This window comes from Anthonomus grandis, chromosome 7 (assembly GCF_022605725.1).
Source record: "Anthonomus grandis grandis chromosome 7, icAntGran1.3, whole genome shotgun sequence".
Lineage (NCBI taxonomy): Eukaryota > Metazoa > Arthropoda > Insecta > Coleoptera > Curculionidae > Anthonomus > Anthonomus grandis.
Window position 1 is genome coordinate 6,055,335 of NC_065552.1, and position 17,037 is coordinate 6,072,371.

The 17,037-nt window shown below is 34.0% G+C and overlaps 1 protein-coding gene across 1 annotated transcript in view; it reads right to left on the reverse strand.

Annotated features, from left to right (window-relative positions):
* Window positions 1-7,886: 7,886 nt before the first annotated feature.
* Window positions 7,887-17,037, reverse strand: part of LOC126738590 (N-alpha-acetyltransferase 15, NatA auxiliary subunit) — a 265,256-nt gene continuing 256,105 nt past the window's right edge. The window contains exon 16 of the mRNA XM_050443990.1: window positions 7,887-11,133. Coding sequence (XP_050299947.1) covers window positions 10,945-11,133 — 189 coding nt within the window. The 3' untranslated portion in view covers window positions 7,887-10,944. The remainder of the gene's footprint in view (window positions 11,134-17,037) is intronic.

A 17,037-nucleotide genomic window follows, 5' to 3' on the forward strand; every position in this document is an offset into this window, starting at 1 on the left:
AAATCTATAAACGCCGTTTTATAGAGCTTTAAAAGTGGCCATCAAAAAGTGTCTTTTGTTCTTCCATATCTCCTTAAATAATGTTAGAAAAAAATAAAAGTAAATCGGCAAATTTCGGTTTTTTAGGAATACCTCAAATAATAATAGGATTTTTAAGACTTTTTAAAATATTATTAGGCTAGAAAATGCACAACTCTTCTCTAATTTATCTTGGACACACTGAATTTTGAATTAGAAAGAACTAGAGATATTGAATCTCAGAGTTCAACTAGAGTCTGAAATATATTAATAATAAAGCCCTTATATCGTATCTGATTTATTAAATCAATATACGGGTTCAATCAATTTTTCAAAATTTTCTTTCAAAATTTAAAATCAATGCGCGATTGATTATTTTATCTCAATTGCATTTATAATTATTTTCCTTATTCCTTCTTAATGAACCTTCATAATAAATTAAATTATTCACAATTAATTGCAATTGATTTTATCTAAGACGTAAAATTTCATTAATTCTTTCGTAATTTTTCATTAATTCTAACTTTATGATCAATATTTAATTAATTCGCCGCGAATATAAAGTAGATCATGCCAACTTTATATATTTCTGGTCAACAAATTAATTTGCATTTAATTACGGTTCACCTAAGTGTTTTTCGTTGATTCTAATTACGTTTTATAATCACTATGCTAGATAATTTAATTAGTAAGCAATCAATGACTTATCCTAATCCTTTAAATCACTAGAATTTTTATATACTTAATTTAATCTTGACAACGGCTTACCTGAATAATATTTTTCTTTCATATACTTATAATTGCTGACTCATTGTATTGTTAATAGGCATAGGCTTAACTGAATCATTACAATTTTTTCAATGATGATTATTTATAACCACCATGATCAATAATTAATCAATTCGTCATTTATTCATAAGGTGAATCGCGACAGTTTTTTACTGATTCTGATTAATAAACCTTTAAATAAAAAAACAATCGAATATAATCATTTTTCTCCTAATAACACCCTTATCTAAATCAGTTTTTTGCGTTAATTCTTAATTATTTAATTTATTATTTCATATATTCATTTTATTGATCATTATCCATGATCAATAAACCATTAAATTAATAGAATTATTATGTAATCACAGTGTTGTTTTAAATCGCTACAAATTTTCTTTATGACTTTAATTTATTGATGCTTCATAATCATTTCTATGAACAAAATAAATTTATAGCTGATAGGGCTAACTGCTTCAAAACAACATTTCCATTGATTCTAGCATAATTCTTCTTAATAAATCTTTTTTTAAATCTTTTTAAATCTTTTGAATCATGTCGTAGCGTTTTTACCATTCGTTTGAATTAAAATACTCGAATTAAAATATTCGTATGAATTAAAATACTCGATGCACAAAAATAGCCAACTGAGTTATTTACATGCTAATTATGTACTACTATTTATGTCTGATTTAAATATCGCGCCAATGTTCCGAAGTGAACTGAACTGTCAACAGCCTCCCACCGGCGACACGGCTCCTTATATACTTAGCTGACCATGATTCCGGAAGATTCGCTGACCTTCCACGCGTCTCCAGAGACTTGGTCCGGTATGCCCACTTGTGTCATTCCGGAATGACGAACAACAGCTGACATATGGGGTGTTGCCGAGATATGGCATCGGTAGTAAGTTCATAATCCCAAGAAGCTGCGTAGCTCATGCATAGCTTTAGGAACTAGCCAATCTTTGACAGTCTGGACTCCAGCCTTGTCACCCACTTAACTGGAAACGACGTGCCCCAGATACTGCACAGCCCTTTAAAACAGATGACATTTCTTTGGGATTAAATTAAATCCAGAACTTCGTACCCTCAGGAACCCTTTTTCTAGATTTTTCATGTGACCATTTTCTATGTGAAATCCTTTTAAAATCGTTTCAGGAGGAGCATTGCACAGTCCAACAGGTAGGTGCCTAAGGTGTCCTTAATACGAGGAAAAATATAGCGGTCCTTTTTAGTAACGTTATTGGACATACTCTTAACAATGTTATTGGCCTCCTCTCTCTTGGTCAGTCACAAGCTGTCTATGGGATGGAAACGTATTGATTTTGTTCTGAAGTATGTTAGGTCACCTAGTTCGCCTTTTCTTCCCAGTATCAAAAACATCTCGACATCTCATGGATCAAATGCTTTCGCTTCCTTCTTTGATCTGGCCTTTGACCGGTACCTGTCACCAACCAACACCTGATACTAACTCTTTCGAAATGGCTTCCCGGTTGACTTCCACGGCCACACCAACTCGTCGAAGTATAGCTAAAACTGCAGGGCAATGTCATAATTCCGTGCCCTTCTTGAATGACACAGAATACTTGGTTGATGGTTGACATTTATTACCCTCACAGGGTTACTCCTTTCAGTAGGGTAAGGTAAGGTAAGTCGGTGATATTAGTATTTAAACGTGAGCAATTTGTATTTCTAAAGATATTATAATTTGCTTGACCTTTCTATCCAAAAAGTTCAATGTTTTACGCAATTGTTCATTTACAAAAAATGCTAAAATAATGTCAATTTTGACAGAAAAACATATACTCAAAAAATACTAATCGGTTAGGTAATTTGGTTATAGGTAAGTTTATTTAATGATAGTGGAGAGGTATTTTGGTGATATAGGATTAGGACCAGTAAAAAATAAAATTATTGAAATCGTGTAAGTATAATTCATAAGAAAACATTGAGTTATTAGTATTTATAACAAACATTATTCTGAGTCAGTTGAACGATGCTCATCACAACCGTCGCACATAAAGATGTCTTCATCGTCAGATCTCGATTGACAGTTTGTGTGATATGGAACGCAGCAAAAAGTACACTGTACCCATAACGCACCATTTTTGGCTTTCTCATCCTCTCGGTAGCCAATTCCACAGACCCCACAATATCAGTCATCATCGTCGTCTTTTTTCTTGCTTTTTGGTTTGGAGTTTTCTTTCGATGCACGCTTTTTCGTGTTAGAACCTCTAGAGCTTAGTACTCCTGAAGGTCCTGGTTGTGGCTGTGTTGGTATGCGAGGATCAGTTAACCATTTTGCACTGGAGTCTTTGGTTTTAACCCGCGGTTTTACTTTGCTCGCTGCACTTGTAGAAGGTAGTAAAAATAAATTGTCAGTGCTGGATTTTTCCAAAGGAGGATCAGAAGGAAGTATATAATCAAGTCTGGCGACTGATTGATTTTCTCGAAGAGTCTCAGTTAGTTTTGAAGGGGCTATAGCTTCGGGTGAGATAGCATCTTTATTCAAAGGACAGATTCCACTTTTTCGAAAGGCGTGTTCAATATTAGTGGGGGTAAAACTTTTAATCATTGCTACAGAAAATATTTCGTTGAAGTTATAACGACTAGGTTTTTCACCGTTTTCTTTTTTCATGTAATCGTTTAAGCAGTTAGTCCAGGCGGATTTTAAGGGACGATAAACGCTTACATCAAGTGGCTGGAGCAGATGGCTTGTGTGTGCTGGAAAGGTGAAGAGATGAATATTATTTTGCTTGGCTAATTCTAAAACAGCCAGTGACAAATGTGAAGCATGAGAGTCCATTAAGAGAATTATGGGTCTTTCTTTTGGTATGGAATTAATAAAAACCTGGAACCATTCCAAAAAAATATTAAAGTTTATCCAGCCTTTCGGTGACAGTTTTACTAATGAGTTAGATATGGCTCCACGGGCTAAATCAGGGTTCCAACGCACACCTTTGAAAATTACTAGGGGTGGTATAAAGGTGCCATTGTCACAAATGCAGCCGAGAACTGTAGTTGTTTCCCCCCTGTCTGCGTAACTCCTTTTGTAAACATAACGCTTGCCTAGAGCCGTCACAACCTTGTTGGGTTTTACTACAAATGACAACCCCGTTTCGTCACAATTCCAAATTCTCCCTGGCGTTTAATGTCCAATTTTGTAATAAGAGTTTCTAATTTTGTATAGAAATCAGCAAGCATAGTGGGATTTACCATGGAGCTCGATATGCAGCTAAGTTTTCTGGCACACGTAATATTAGCCCATATCTTTTTTTAAAGTTTGTCCACCACCACTTGCTAGCTAAATCATTCTCCGTAATTAAAAAAATCTGCAAATTTTCACGACCAACTGATTTTGCAACCGAAAACGCTAGTTTTCTAATATTGTGGACAGTAAGACCAAATCCTAACTCTTGCATGGCGATAATATAATTAAATATTCGGACTTCCAAGTCTGCCGGTAGAGCAAAGGGCCTTCCCAACTTTGATAAGTCGTGGATAATCGGATGACCTTCTGCATTTTCAGTTTTCGTTAAATATCTCTTTAAAGATGTCCAAGCAATCTTCATGTCTTTCGATGCTTTGTATATGGATACACCTTCTTCACGGACCATTTGTGCTGCTCGAACCATATCTTGCTTCTCATAATATCTGTACTTTCCTTTGGGCATGTTATCTGCCATCTTATAGTAGGTAATTTGGTGATACCCTGAAACAAACAACTAATTACATTTCGCAAAAATGCACTAAATTTACTAACGTATCAAACCCTAAAATCCTTTAAAAGTCCGCTAAGAAGTCGAATAACAATTTTATTTAAACGTCTCTATTGCAACCTCACAGTTTTGCATGCAAAATGTCTAAGAAAATGGCTAACTTACTTAAGCCGTAACAGGAGCAAATGATATTTTTAAGTCAATATGATTACAGTACATTAAAGAGTAGTATATTTTTTTTATAGGATAACACATAAATTAACACTTACCCTTTAAAATTACAGCTAACACAAAAAAAATCAATTTATATTACAAAAATTATCAAATTTAACGAGTTTATTTACCGGCAAGAACGGAAAGTTTTGCTAGACGTAAACAAATGAAACGAAGCGCAGACCGTGCGGTATGGAGGGGATATTTCACAGAGCTGTTCGACACGATTCGAGACCTCCCCGTGAATAGATAAGTTAATGAACAATTGTTAGAAAACTATCACCAATTTACCTATACCACCAACATACCTTACCTTACCCTACGTACAACGGTCTTTTCGACTGTTATCCCTCAACCAATAGCCTCGTCATGCATTGTAAGTTCGAACATGACTAGTTGGTCATCCATGGTCTTGCCAGGAACGCAGCCCTTCAAAACGATCTCGCTTCGTTCTGGTATCAAAGCTTCCTTCAGAAGTGGGGCTTAACCACTGTAGATATTCGCGGCATTGTTACAGTATATATTTATCGAAGCCAAGAATTACAAATTCCAATCTATGTGTGTATGACAACCAAATGATATTTGTTTATGTATGGTACAAAATTATAGATTCAAATTCAAAAAAATTCCAGTATATTCTTATCCAGTATATTAATATTATCCAATCTAAAGTTTAATTACGTCGCTTTTATCACCAAGTTATTATCGTATTGATCTCAAGGATCCCAAATATACTCTACGCGTTTCCAATAGAGCTGAATTCATCATCTCTAATATCAAAACAGTTAACAGGTTGATATCCCAATAACACCTACCCTATAACACGCTAGCCACATTGTCTATCAAGTTCGAAGGACCACTTTGTTGGGGTATTTTGGGTAACGCTATTTTGGTTTACTTTTTTCCGTTATAAAAACCAATATTTATTTTCTGCCTCTCTTGCCCTTTTACTCTCGAGAGAGTATGGGAGCATTTGAGACATATCTCAATTGCTCGGATCGTAATTCTGCATCCTTCTCTGTCTTGAGATACAAAAGCAGCTTTTTGCTGAAAGTGACCAATGATCCCTTTGGTTTGATCCACCCAGAGCCTGGGAGACTTTCCTCTTAGTCGTTAACCATTAATTTTTCTCCCCAGCCTATTCAGACTTCTTGAAACTGGCTTATTATGGTCGATAGCCTAAGATCGCAGCATTCTTCTGTAGGACCACATTTCAAAATCTTCCGTTATTCTTCGCATGACCAGTTTTAAAGTCCTAGTATTAGAAGCATATGTAGAAATAGGAAAAATCCAGTAGTTTAATAATTTCAGTTTGTTGCGTTGAGATATTCCGTATTCTTACTTTTTTCCGTCCATATTCATCTTTCTTTCCATTTTCGAATTTATTTTTTATTGTTGAGTTACGTGCGATGGCAATTCTGTATTTGATTTCTCCATCACAGCCGGCTTTGTTTGTGATAAATAGTTAAATTTCTTAATCACTTCAAAACCATCCATATGTCTGGCATTGACAGGATTGCGGTGATGATCATAATTTTCGTTTTCTTTTGGTTTAACGTAAGACCATGTTCTCTGTTGATCCTATCCAACTTTCTCATGATTTCCGTGAGATCTTCTTCCAAACAAGCTAGTATTGAGGTGTAATCTGCATATCTGAGGTTGGAAATTTTCCTCCTATGGTTAACCCCCTTGCCAGCTTTGCAGAACTTTTCCCATTACATACTTTTCGTATTTGTTTTTGAAAGTGGTAGACAATGGTAACGTAGAAACAGGTAGTCGGACTGACATTGTCTTTGTTTTTGGTACAACACGACGTTTCGGTCGGTAAGTATCTCCGACCGAATTGATGCCACTGCGGCCCATTATTAGCTCAAGGGATTTGGCAACGTCAGAACTTTCTAGATTCCTTTTAGAAATAATCAAACCACTCCAAGGAAATACTGATTCATACGTTAAGAACTCCAGTCATTTTGTGGATCTACTTCGACCTATCAACATCGGATCCGAGGATAGAATTGTTAGCTTTGACGTAGAAAGTCTTTACACCAATGTCCCGATTGGAGATTCCCTGAAAATTATCCAGGATAAACTGAGTAATGACACGTCACTTCCGTCTCGAACCAAGCTTCCACTCGGAGGAGTGATGGAACTTTTGGAGGTCTGCCTACGTAATTTCAAGTGAAAGATAGGTTTTACGCTCAGAATGAGGGTCTGCCTATGATATCATCGCTGTCTCCGGTGGTAGCCAACATATATATGGAATGGTTTGAGGAACAGGCAATCAGCCCCTCACGACAAAAGCCAAAGATGTGGCTGCGATACGTTGATGACACATTTATCATCTGGGATAAAGGGGAAGACAAACTTCAGGGCTTCTTACACCACCTGAACAACATGGTGCCAAGTATCAGATTCACCATGGAGACTGTGAAAAATTCGACGCTGCCATTCTTAGATGTTCTTGTCAAGAATACAAATGGCATTATAAGAACGTCTGTGTATCCAACATATGGAGACCTCTTCTAGCAGACGCTCTTTTCACGCATCATCAGAATTCACGCCTCATTAATCCCGTTATCAATATATAAGCCTGCAGAAAAGGAAATTGCTTTAGTTTACCCTTGGTCAGTGACAGCGAAAGTGAAAATTCCAAGAATCCATCTTTTTTCAAAGAGACCGGCTTACATGAAATAGTAATGAAAACAAACTCCAAGCTCCTTTTTTATAAGTGAATCCTAGTTACGATACAAGTGAATCCGATGATGCCTAGTATGGGCGAAACACGTGTAATCCTCTGACTTTAATTTAATAAATTTGAGACCTGATGAAAGTGAAAATGGTGACAGGAAATCTTAATAGTCCGATGGTTGGAACCTTTGGTGTGACACTCAAATCACGAGACAGTTTTACCACTAACCAAAACTCTTTATTTCACTCTCGACACGTGTTTCCATGTTAGCATCTTCGGGAGAAGATTAAAATACAGTTTTAGTGGTAAAACTGTATTTGTGATTTGAGGAAATCTTAAATTTGTGGTGTCCACAAACACAGTCATGACACTCTGCTCTTACTCAAGAACCCTTACGATCGAAAAGGTGACTGTATAAATACCCTAGGGGAACTGGTAAAGATAGGATGCTTAACAGAAACAAAATAGAACACAAAACTGTACAAATCACTGCATTTATTACTTGACTATGAACGGACTCGTAGGGTCAATACGAGCCACGCCGCAAACTCCCATCATTCGATATTTTACAATCTTTATACAAATAAAAAGCAGAACAAAATTTATATCGGATTATATAAATAATAAAATAAATCAAAAGTATCATAATTTATACATTGGGGTTAAAACGACGATTTCACTCGAGGAATTATTTGTTACTCTCGGTTATGGCGCCAATTCGTTTTTGTTATTTGATAACATCAAATCGCCCTTTTAACCCGTTACGTACGGTTTTCTCTAAAGTAAAGTGGAAGTAAAGGGTTCGATAAAGTGGAATTAAATTATAATATTAAACGAAAAATTATCAAATTACATTGGGTTGTTTACTTTAAAAAAACATCGTACTATACAGAGCGGCCCACCACCAAGCCTCAAAGTTCAATTTTATTACATTTTTCCATATACAGGGTTATGTTGAAATTTCTACCGGGTGCTTTAGCAGAAACAAATTATGGAAAAGAGTGATTAATAACTGAAAGAACTTGATCTTCATTAGAGTTCTCTTCAGAATCCATTCCATCATTTGAGAGGAATGAATGAAAATATCTGCAGCCAAAAACTGTTCATTTTCAACTAAAGCAATTGGGTCTTGTGCCGCATAACACCTCTGGGAAAAAACGGACTAAAATGCATCATGAAACAAAAGTGTGCACCTCCTCATTGAAATAACCTTGAAAATCGGTTTCAAGGTCGCGGATTTTTGGTTAATATATATACCTACTTTTTTCTCGGACAACTTTAATCTAATCTTGCTTTCTTGCCCTCATTATGACCTTGACACATGCATTTTTTTTTGAAAAAATTTCGCGTATTTTTTAATTCCGGTATAAAAACTGTAGATAACTTTACGTTCTTTTCTATAAGTTAACAATCATTTTATTCAAGGGTAAAACGAAGTTGGTATCAACCGCCTCAACCAATAAAACACCCGGTATATAAAAATTGTTTGAACTTAAGATCACTTGCATCTAAATTTTTAAACACGTTGTTTAATCATTTGAAAGAGTGGGCCACCCTGCATTACTATACGGATATAAGTAATTTAAAAAAAAATTAATGGAACAAACATAACCATACATACACCGCCGAGGATTATATGTACCGTTTATAGGGTAAGATGTTAAATTAAACGCTAAATATTGAAGTGGATAACGAAAATACACCCGGGGGAAATTTCCATTTTTATGTGGTAAAAGTAATTGGAAAAGTTTAAGGGGTGCTATATAAAATAAGTGTTATATAAAAATGCGCAAACATAGAGTAGAATGGGGTAAAAGTGAAATAACTTATGTGTTTATAAGTCGGTTGTTTTTAGCCTCAAGTTAAAAATGGAAAATTCGATTGATGTCGCAATATACATCAGGATGTCTCTTTTAAAAAATAGGTCAATTTTCTTAATTCAATCATTTTTGAATCGGCAGGAACAAAGATCAAATAGTAGACATGTGCGCCATCTAGGTCTTTCCTATTTTAACATTGAATAACACCATATCTTATCCGGTTTTGATGAGCAATATTCTGAAACTTCATTAAATGCCACGTCATGGGTCGATACACACCGAAACAACAGTCGAAAATGTCCGCGACGCTCTAATAAAATTATTGAAGTAGTGAAAAAGTGTTTCCAAAATGGCGTCGTTTCAAAAAGTGCGATTTTATCACACTTTGTCCGGAAATGTGTAAACATGGTCTGATGAACTCCTATTCTCAAAAAGATCTTGCTATTACGCAATCGCTACGATGAAGTTTTTTCCAGAGCAGGTTCCCAGAAATGCGTCGCGTCGAAAAAAGGTGACTTGGATTGGCCTCCTCGCTCTCCGGATTTGACGGCACCGGACTTTTTTCTGCGGGGCTACTTGAAAAGTAAGATGTATGCTAGCAAACAGAAGAATACTAAAAAACTAAACGTTAATATGAACAGGAAATGCTGCTATTAGGTCTGAAATGTTGTCAATTACTAATTTAAATGTCCGAAAAAGGCCGCTTTTTGTGTGTCGAATGAAGGCGGTTATTTGGTCGATATTGTATTCTGACCTAATTTACAATAAATTTCATTGTAGATCCTAAACAAATCTTTTCATTTAACTAAAGTCACCTAACAAATCTTTTCTTTTTTCATTTGTCTAAATCAGGTGGAAAATGACGGAGTTTCAATATTCAAATAGGGAAGATTTAGTTGGCGCACCTTATATCTATTAATGGTATGACTCAAATTTGGGACACCTAAGAGAATTATATATAAAAATAACTTTTTTTTTGTTTTTTCCTTATGCAAGTAAATGGCTTATTTATAAAAAAAATGTAATTAACTTTCTGATCTGCTTTTGATCCATTCCACTTTAAATTTACACTGAAACCGCCTTATCAAAAAAAATTAACTAGAGCGTTAAAATTTTGCTAAGAAAAATTAATTTAGGTTTGATACTGAACAAAAATTTTAGTCTAAGTTAGATATTTGGTGGAGAAGTATACGGAAATAACTTCCGCTTCCTTAGTATGCAGATTGTTCTACGATAAACTGTGGCCAACGTTTTTTCTGCAAAAAGGCGTTGGATATTTAAAAAAAATGGTCAACATCGATTAAAGGTAAAAAATTATTTCTTTTAAACGTTTTTAGCTTATACATTGTTGCAACTTTAACTTCAATATAAACAACAACAGTGGAAAATACCGGATGCATTCGTCATACTATTTTAGCCTTAACGGCCAATCGCCACAGTTACACGTGAAACACACCACAAATTTCTAATTTAACTGTATCCAAACTGACCTCCCAAGAACACCCTAGCCTTAAAATGACCCACCAAATACCCAACTATCCATATAATAAAGAAAACAAACAACAAACAGCCCAATCATCAAAGAAAACCTTTAATCCTCACAGCTCGGTCCTAACACAAGACAAAAAAAAACTGCTCATTTTAAAATTGTCTCTACACACCCGCCACTGATCCCTAAGCTCCGCCCCTCCCCCACTCCGAACCGTACGTCACCTCCATCAGTTGCTGTCCTGTTCCGTCACGTGATTGGTCTGTTGATCGCGTGGGGGCGTGGCCTCTTGTGGCGGTTTGAACGCGACCGCGTGTCGGAAACGTTTGTGACAGAGAGCGACGAACTTATCGATATGCGATTGGTCGCACGGTCCAAAGGTGGCGTTGCGGAGGTTTTTTAGGATTTCTGTACATATCTGAAAGAAAAAAAATTGTTACTTATTTATTGCATATGAAGAAAAAATTATTAAATAAAAATTGAAAATTTAATCGGTTTATGGAGAACTGCTGCCTAGTTTAGTTAGGGACTGTATAATCTTCTTTTTATCTTTATCAAAGGACCACTGTTACATGCCAATTTAGGTTTATTAATGGAACAAGGATCTCAAATAAATTCAAGTTATAAATAGGATTATATTTAGTTATTTCTTATTGGGTAATTTTCTGTGCAGGTTTATCTGGAATTTTTGCAGTTTTCACTACTCTTTCAGATTTTTTACATGCCACATACCTTAAGAATTACAAAATTCATTACATAGATAGAGGAGGCAATTTTGTGACTATATGGTATAAGTAGGTTAAATATTTTATATAAGGCACGTGGGGTTAAAGTATTGTAAGCTATTAAGAGTATTAAGCAACTATATGTATTGATGTAATTAGTTTAAGTAGATTGATGACATAAGGGAAATATGTAAGTAATAACAATTGGTGTAACCCTTTAATGTTATAATAAAATATAGTCTAATTTAAAACATGGTAAAAAATGGTTGTTTTATTTGTCCATGTTTGGACTATCCCCTGTAGCTACTGACGAACATATTACATGGCGACCTGCCAGTGGCATAGACAATGCGAATAAAATGGACTAAAGTAGCAAATAAAGTAACAAAATGGGGAAAAACCAATCCAAAGTTATAGTAATGAGTGCGTTTACCTGTGTAATAGTATATAAAGTGTGGTAGTGCTCAGTTTTAGTAGCAATAAATGGTTCATGTCGGCGATAACCAAATTTCGCCAATTATTCAATTATTGGAGGAAATCCGAGTATTTTATAGGAATTTGAGGAAAGATGCAAAGGAGAGAAAAGAAGATAAAAGTAAAACTAAGATAGGCTAACTAGTTTACATCAAATTGAATTTTCCTTGAACCCAAATTTTCGTTGTATTTTTTTAAATATAAGTTATATATTATATCCCTATTTAACTTATAAGAAACTGTACAATACCAACCAGCTTGCCGAATCATCATTTTGCCTTTTCCTATTTTCAGCATTTTATAAACTTCAGCTTTTATTGTACGTAAATTTAGTATTTAGTCTAGAATTAACTCTGTACTGTATAAGACATATCTAATTTGAATAAAGTTTTTTTTTAAAACAGAGATCCGTAGTATCGTTACATAATTGGCGCAGTCGGGCTTTTAGGACTCTCTCACGTTCTTAGCATAAAGTACGGTTCGTTTTAACGATTTATTGGGAGGTGAACCTTTGTTTTCGGGAGTGCGGTTTTGGAATTTACGTCGTTTTCGCGCTTCTAACCAGTTGGGTGAATTGAGTAGCTTAACGAGAAGATCCGGAACAGTACCACGTTGACGGAATATCAACGTCGGAAGCAGCCAGATCCAGAGACGAAACTTCAAAGGGACATTGAAGGGCTACGTATGGACAAGATACTGGTTTTGCTGTAAGTACATTTAATGTCATTTAGAGTGTCTAATACTGATAGTGATAGCTCATACGAAAGTTCATCATCTTCAGATACAGAGAATATTAATTCTGGCTCACCAAGTTCTTTTAATTATAAGTATCGTTCAAGATCTCCTTTATAAGTAAAAGCAAGGCATATCGTAAAAACTTTAATAAGGAAAAAAGAATTCAAGAGCTGTAACAATTTTAATATGCCTAACGAAGGTGCAGGAGCTTCGACTCCAACCTTTCCTTCTTTAAAAAAGGAATACCAATCGTAGATTGCCCCGTAAATTATGGAAAAAATCAAATAATTATCTCAGAAGTCAATTTCTCTCCTGCAGATACTAATAGGGTCAATCTTTTGTATCGAACAAAGAAAAGAATCCATGTACAATTTTCAAAAAATAACTATGAACAAGAAATGGTTAAATTCATTAAAGAAAATATTGCCCCAAAAATTAAATATTATTTATATTTTGAGGATCCCTTATATGAAAAATTTAGCAGTGTTTTACAAAAATATTTTAATAAAAACTCCCAAATATCCATGATAAAATGCACTAAAAAATTAATAGACGTTACCACCGAAGACGAAATTAAGAATATAATCCAACATCACCATGAAGGAAAGACAAACCACAGAGGCATAGAAGAAACGGAAAAACGTATAAAAAATATTTATTATTGGCCAAATCAACAAATATGACAGACGACCTCTTAAATTAAATTTTAATATTAACAAACAGCCACAAAACCATTTCAAATTTTACATATAGACAGCATCACTTTGGAAAAATGTAAATTCCTTACCATCATAGACTCTTTTTCTAAGTATGCACAAGCATACAAATTAAGGTCATCACAAGGAATTGAAGTAGCAAATAATTTAATAAAATATTTCAGTCACCATTGTATACCAGATCAAATCATTTCTGATAATGGCTCAGAATTTAAAAACTCTATTATTTCTGAACTTTTGACAACGCATAAAATTAAAATTCATTTTGTTAGCTCGCAACACGCTGAGTCAAACGGGCTTATAGAACGTTTTCACTCTACCCTTATTGAACACATTAGACTATTAAATAATCACAATGAATATAAAAATAAACCTATAGAAATAAAAATTAATTACGCTATACTTGCCTATAATAATACAATTCATTCTGTAACCAACTTAAAACCCTATGAAATTATTACTGGGCATTTAGACAGAAATTCTCCACTTGATATAAATATTGATAGTCAACTGTTAAATAATTATATTTCTAACCACCGAGATAAAATTAAAATTTTATACAAAAAAATTAATAATGATATTCAGAAGAAAAAACAAATGGATATAAATAAAGCTAATGAACACCGTGAAGAATTGCCGATAATACCCGATACCGTGTACGTCAAAAATAAACAAAAACAAAGCAAAACTCTAAATAAATATAAAAACGAACAACTTAAAACAATCGACCCCACTTTAAAAACTGCAAAATTAAAAACAACACATGGTAATACGGCTGAAAAAATACATCTTTCCAATGTAAAAAGGCCTAAAAAGAAACCCTACAAGTTTCAAAATATTTCAGGTTCCTTTCGCTTGGACAAGGAACAGAAATAAGGGACATCACCAGCAACTTAGGCATCCTGCCTATAAATCTAGGACCTGCAAAACTACAACGTACAGATCACACTTTTGTACACTATTTTAGTCTAGAGCCCCTTTATAATGAATTTATTAATTTAAATGAACAATACAGTAGGCTTAAGTCGTCCCTCTCGAACGGCATGTATAATTTCGATTTAGACAATTATTACAAAATTGTAAATTTTTCCCAATATTGCATTTTTGAAAAAATTGAAAATATACATAACCGCACAAGAAGAGGTATAATTAATGGCTTGGGTTCTATTGTTAAAAGCATAACTGGAAATTTAGACGCTCGAGACGGTGAAAAAATTTACACAATTTTACAACATCTTCAGAAAAATGACCAAAATCTAGAAAATCAAATTAAAATGCAATACTCCGTTAATAAACAAATTATCGAAAATTTTAATAATACTGTCCAGAGTATTATGCACAATGAAAATCTTTTAAAATCAAGAATATTGCAGCTTAACCAATTAATTAAAGAAAATGCTAGTTTCAAAGATATGCTTTTTGCCAAGGACTTGTTTAATCAACTAATAGCCTTATATAACTCCATACTTAATACTTTGCAAGATATCGAAAATTCAATTACCTTTTGCAAACTGGGCGTAATGCACCCTAATATAATTAAATCTAAAGATTTGTTTTATGAATTGCAAAAAATTTCCTATTTACCTAATTAAAGAAGGCAAATACAAAAATATAGGCATTTACCTAATTAAAGAAGGAGCTTGCAAAATCTTTTACAGGAAACAAATGCTAATTTTTCAAGAGACGAGCTATGGAAGCCCTTTGGTCATTGATGCCCCTAAGCTTGAGTTCACACCTAAAAGTTTCCCGAAGTTTCACATACAGTTGGAAAATCTGCGCCTAGATACTCCAGCGCTAAACCGTAGCCGATCGAGAGTTCTAGCCGTGACACTGGTTTCGTGGCGTCAAAATTGAAGCCGAGATTTGGTGGCGCACGCCGTACAGTGGAACGACTAAGTGGCGATACCGCGGGACCTAATATTTTACATTTTACAAGATAATATATTTTTTTATTATTACGTATTTTTAGGTATATGATAAATGTTTTAAATATTTTTTATTATTTATTTTATTGGAAAAATATACATAAACGGTGTTTCAAATTCGTCTACCCTCAAAATACGAAAATGGATAATTTACCCCAAAGTTGCACATTATTAGAAATGAATATGCTATATAAAAAATATATATATTATCAGATAATCAAAAAAAAACAAAAAAAAAATTAAAATCCATTTTAATTTTTTCTGAGCTTAAACAGGAATGCAGTACAGTTTGACCATCGGATCTGTGTCTACGAAAAGAATGCGGGCGAAATTTTAAAGCGTTGTCACGTCTTACTGCAAAAATGAAATAGTATTGAGTAAAAAGTAAATATAATGGTAAAATTAAGCTATTTAAACATAAAAAAGATAATAAATAATGTAATGCAGTTTAAACCATATTTTTTAGTTCTATTTGCTAATGTTTTGCATATTAGAAAATCCAGTATTGACTAATATTTATCCGAAATTCCTAATAAAACTTACAAAGCCGGCAACGTCGTGCTTTCGCGGAAGCATCTCGCTGTTTGGGGACAGGTGATTGGTTGATGACATCGCGGCCATTAATTTATTATTTTTATGCAGCTCTCTGTCTTTCTCTATCTTATTGGATCGCATCCTACCAGGTTCTGTGTAATTTTCGGAATAATATCGATTTCTTGCGGATTCAGTGGCGGCGGCGTATGTTAATACTTTTGAGCTATTAAACTGTTTTTATTGCTGTATTTTTAGGTACCTACTTAATTTCTGACCTATGACTTTTGAGTAGTGTAGTATAGTTTAGTTTATTTGCTATTATTGTTGTTGCTGTTTTGTTGTTGTTTTGTGTTATTTGTTTCTTTGTTGTTAAAGTTCATAATTTTTAACAGTTTTTGTGTTATTTACGTTAAAATGAATAACTTTATTCATAGCCAAGGAAGTGATTGCGAATGTTTATAGGTAAGTAAAATGATAATAAGAGAATTATAAAGCCTAAGCACAGTTATGAAAAAAAAACATTAAAATAAAATCATAATTTATGCGACACTAAATTTCAAAAATTATGTACCTAATGTTGTAATAAATAAAAATCATATTCAATGAATTAAAACCAAGCTCGATTGCTTTACAAACAAAAAAGATTTAAAGTTAATGTTGGTTATTTTGAATATAAAATGTCTATAAATATAAGTAATATGAATTGGAACCACAACTAAAAAAAATCGAATATCAGGATTATATACTTCTTGTACAAATTCTTAGGGTTTGCAATGAAGAAGCTACTAATAACTTCGTTAATCTACCAGTAAAGCGCAAACTTGAAAGAGTATCTCAATATACTGGCGTAAGCATTTCAATGGTGAATAAAATTCACAAAGAAGATGAAGAAAGAATGCGGACGGACCCCAACAAAATGCTTTCTAGTCCCGGCAAAAAAAGACCGCGAATGACGAAGGTGGAACAAGACGACAACTTTCATTTTCAAATAGTTAAACACCTAATAAATCGAATTTATATGGGTTTAAAGTTGTGCCTACTAGCAGAAAGCTGTTGCAAAAATTGCCAGAAGAAAAAAATTTTCCAAAAATAACATCTTTAAGGTATACATACCTAAGAGAAATAAAAAAACACTGAGCCGAAGGTCGCAATATTGTCTATTTAGATGAAACTTGGATAGACAATGACCTAACGTTTAAAAAATGCTGGCAGA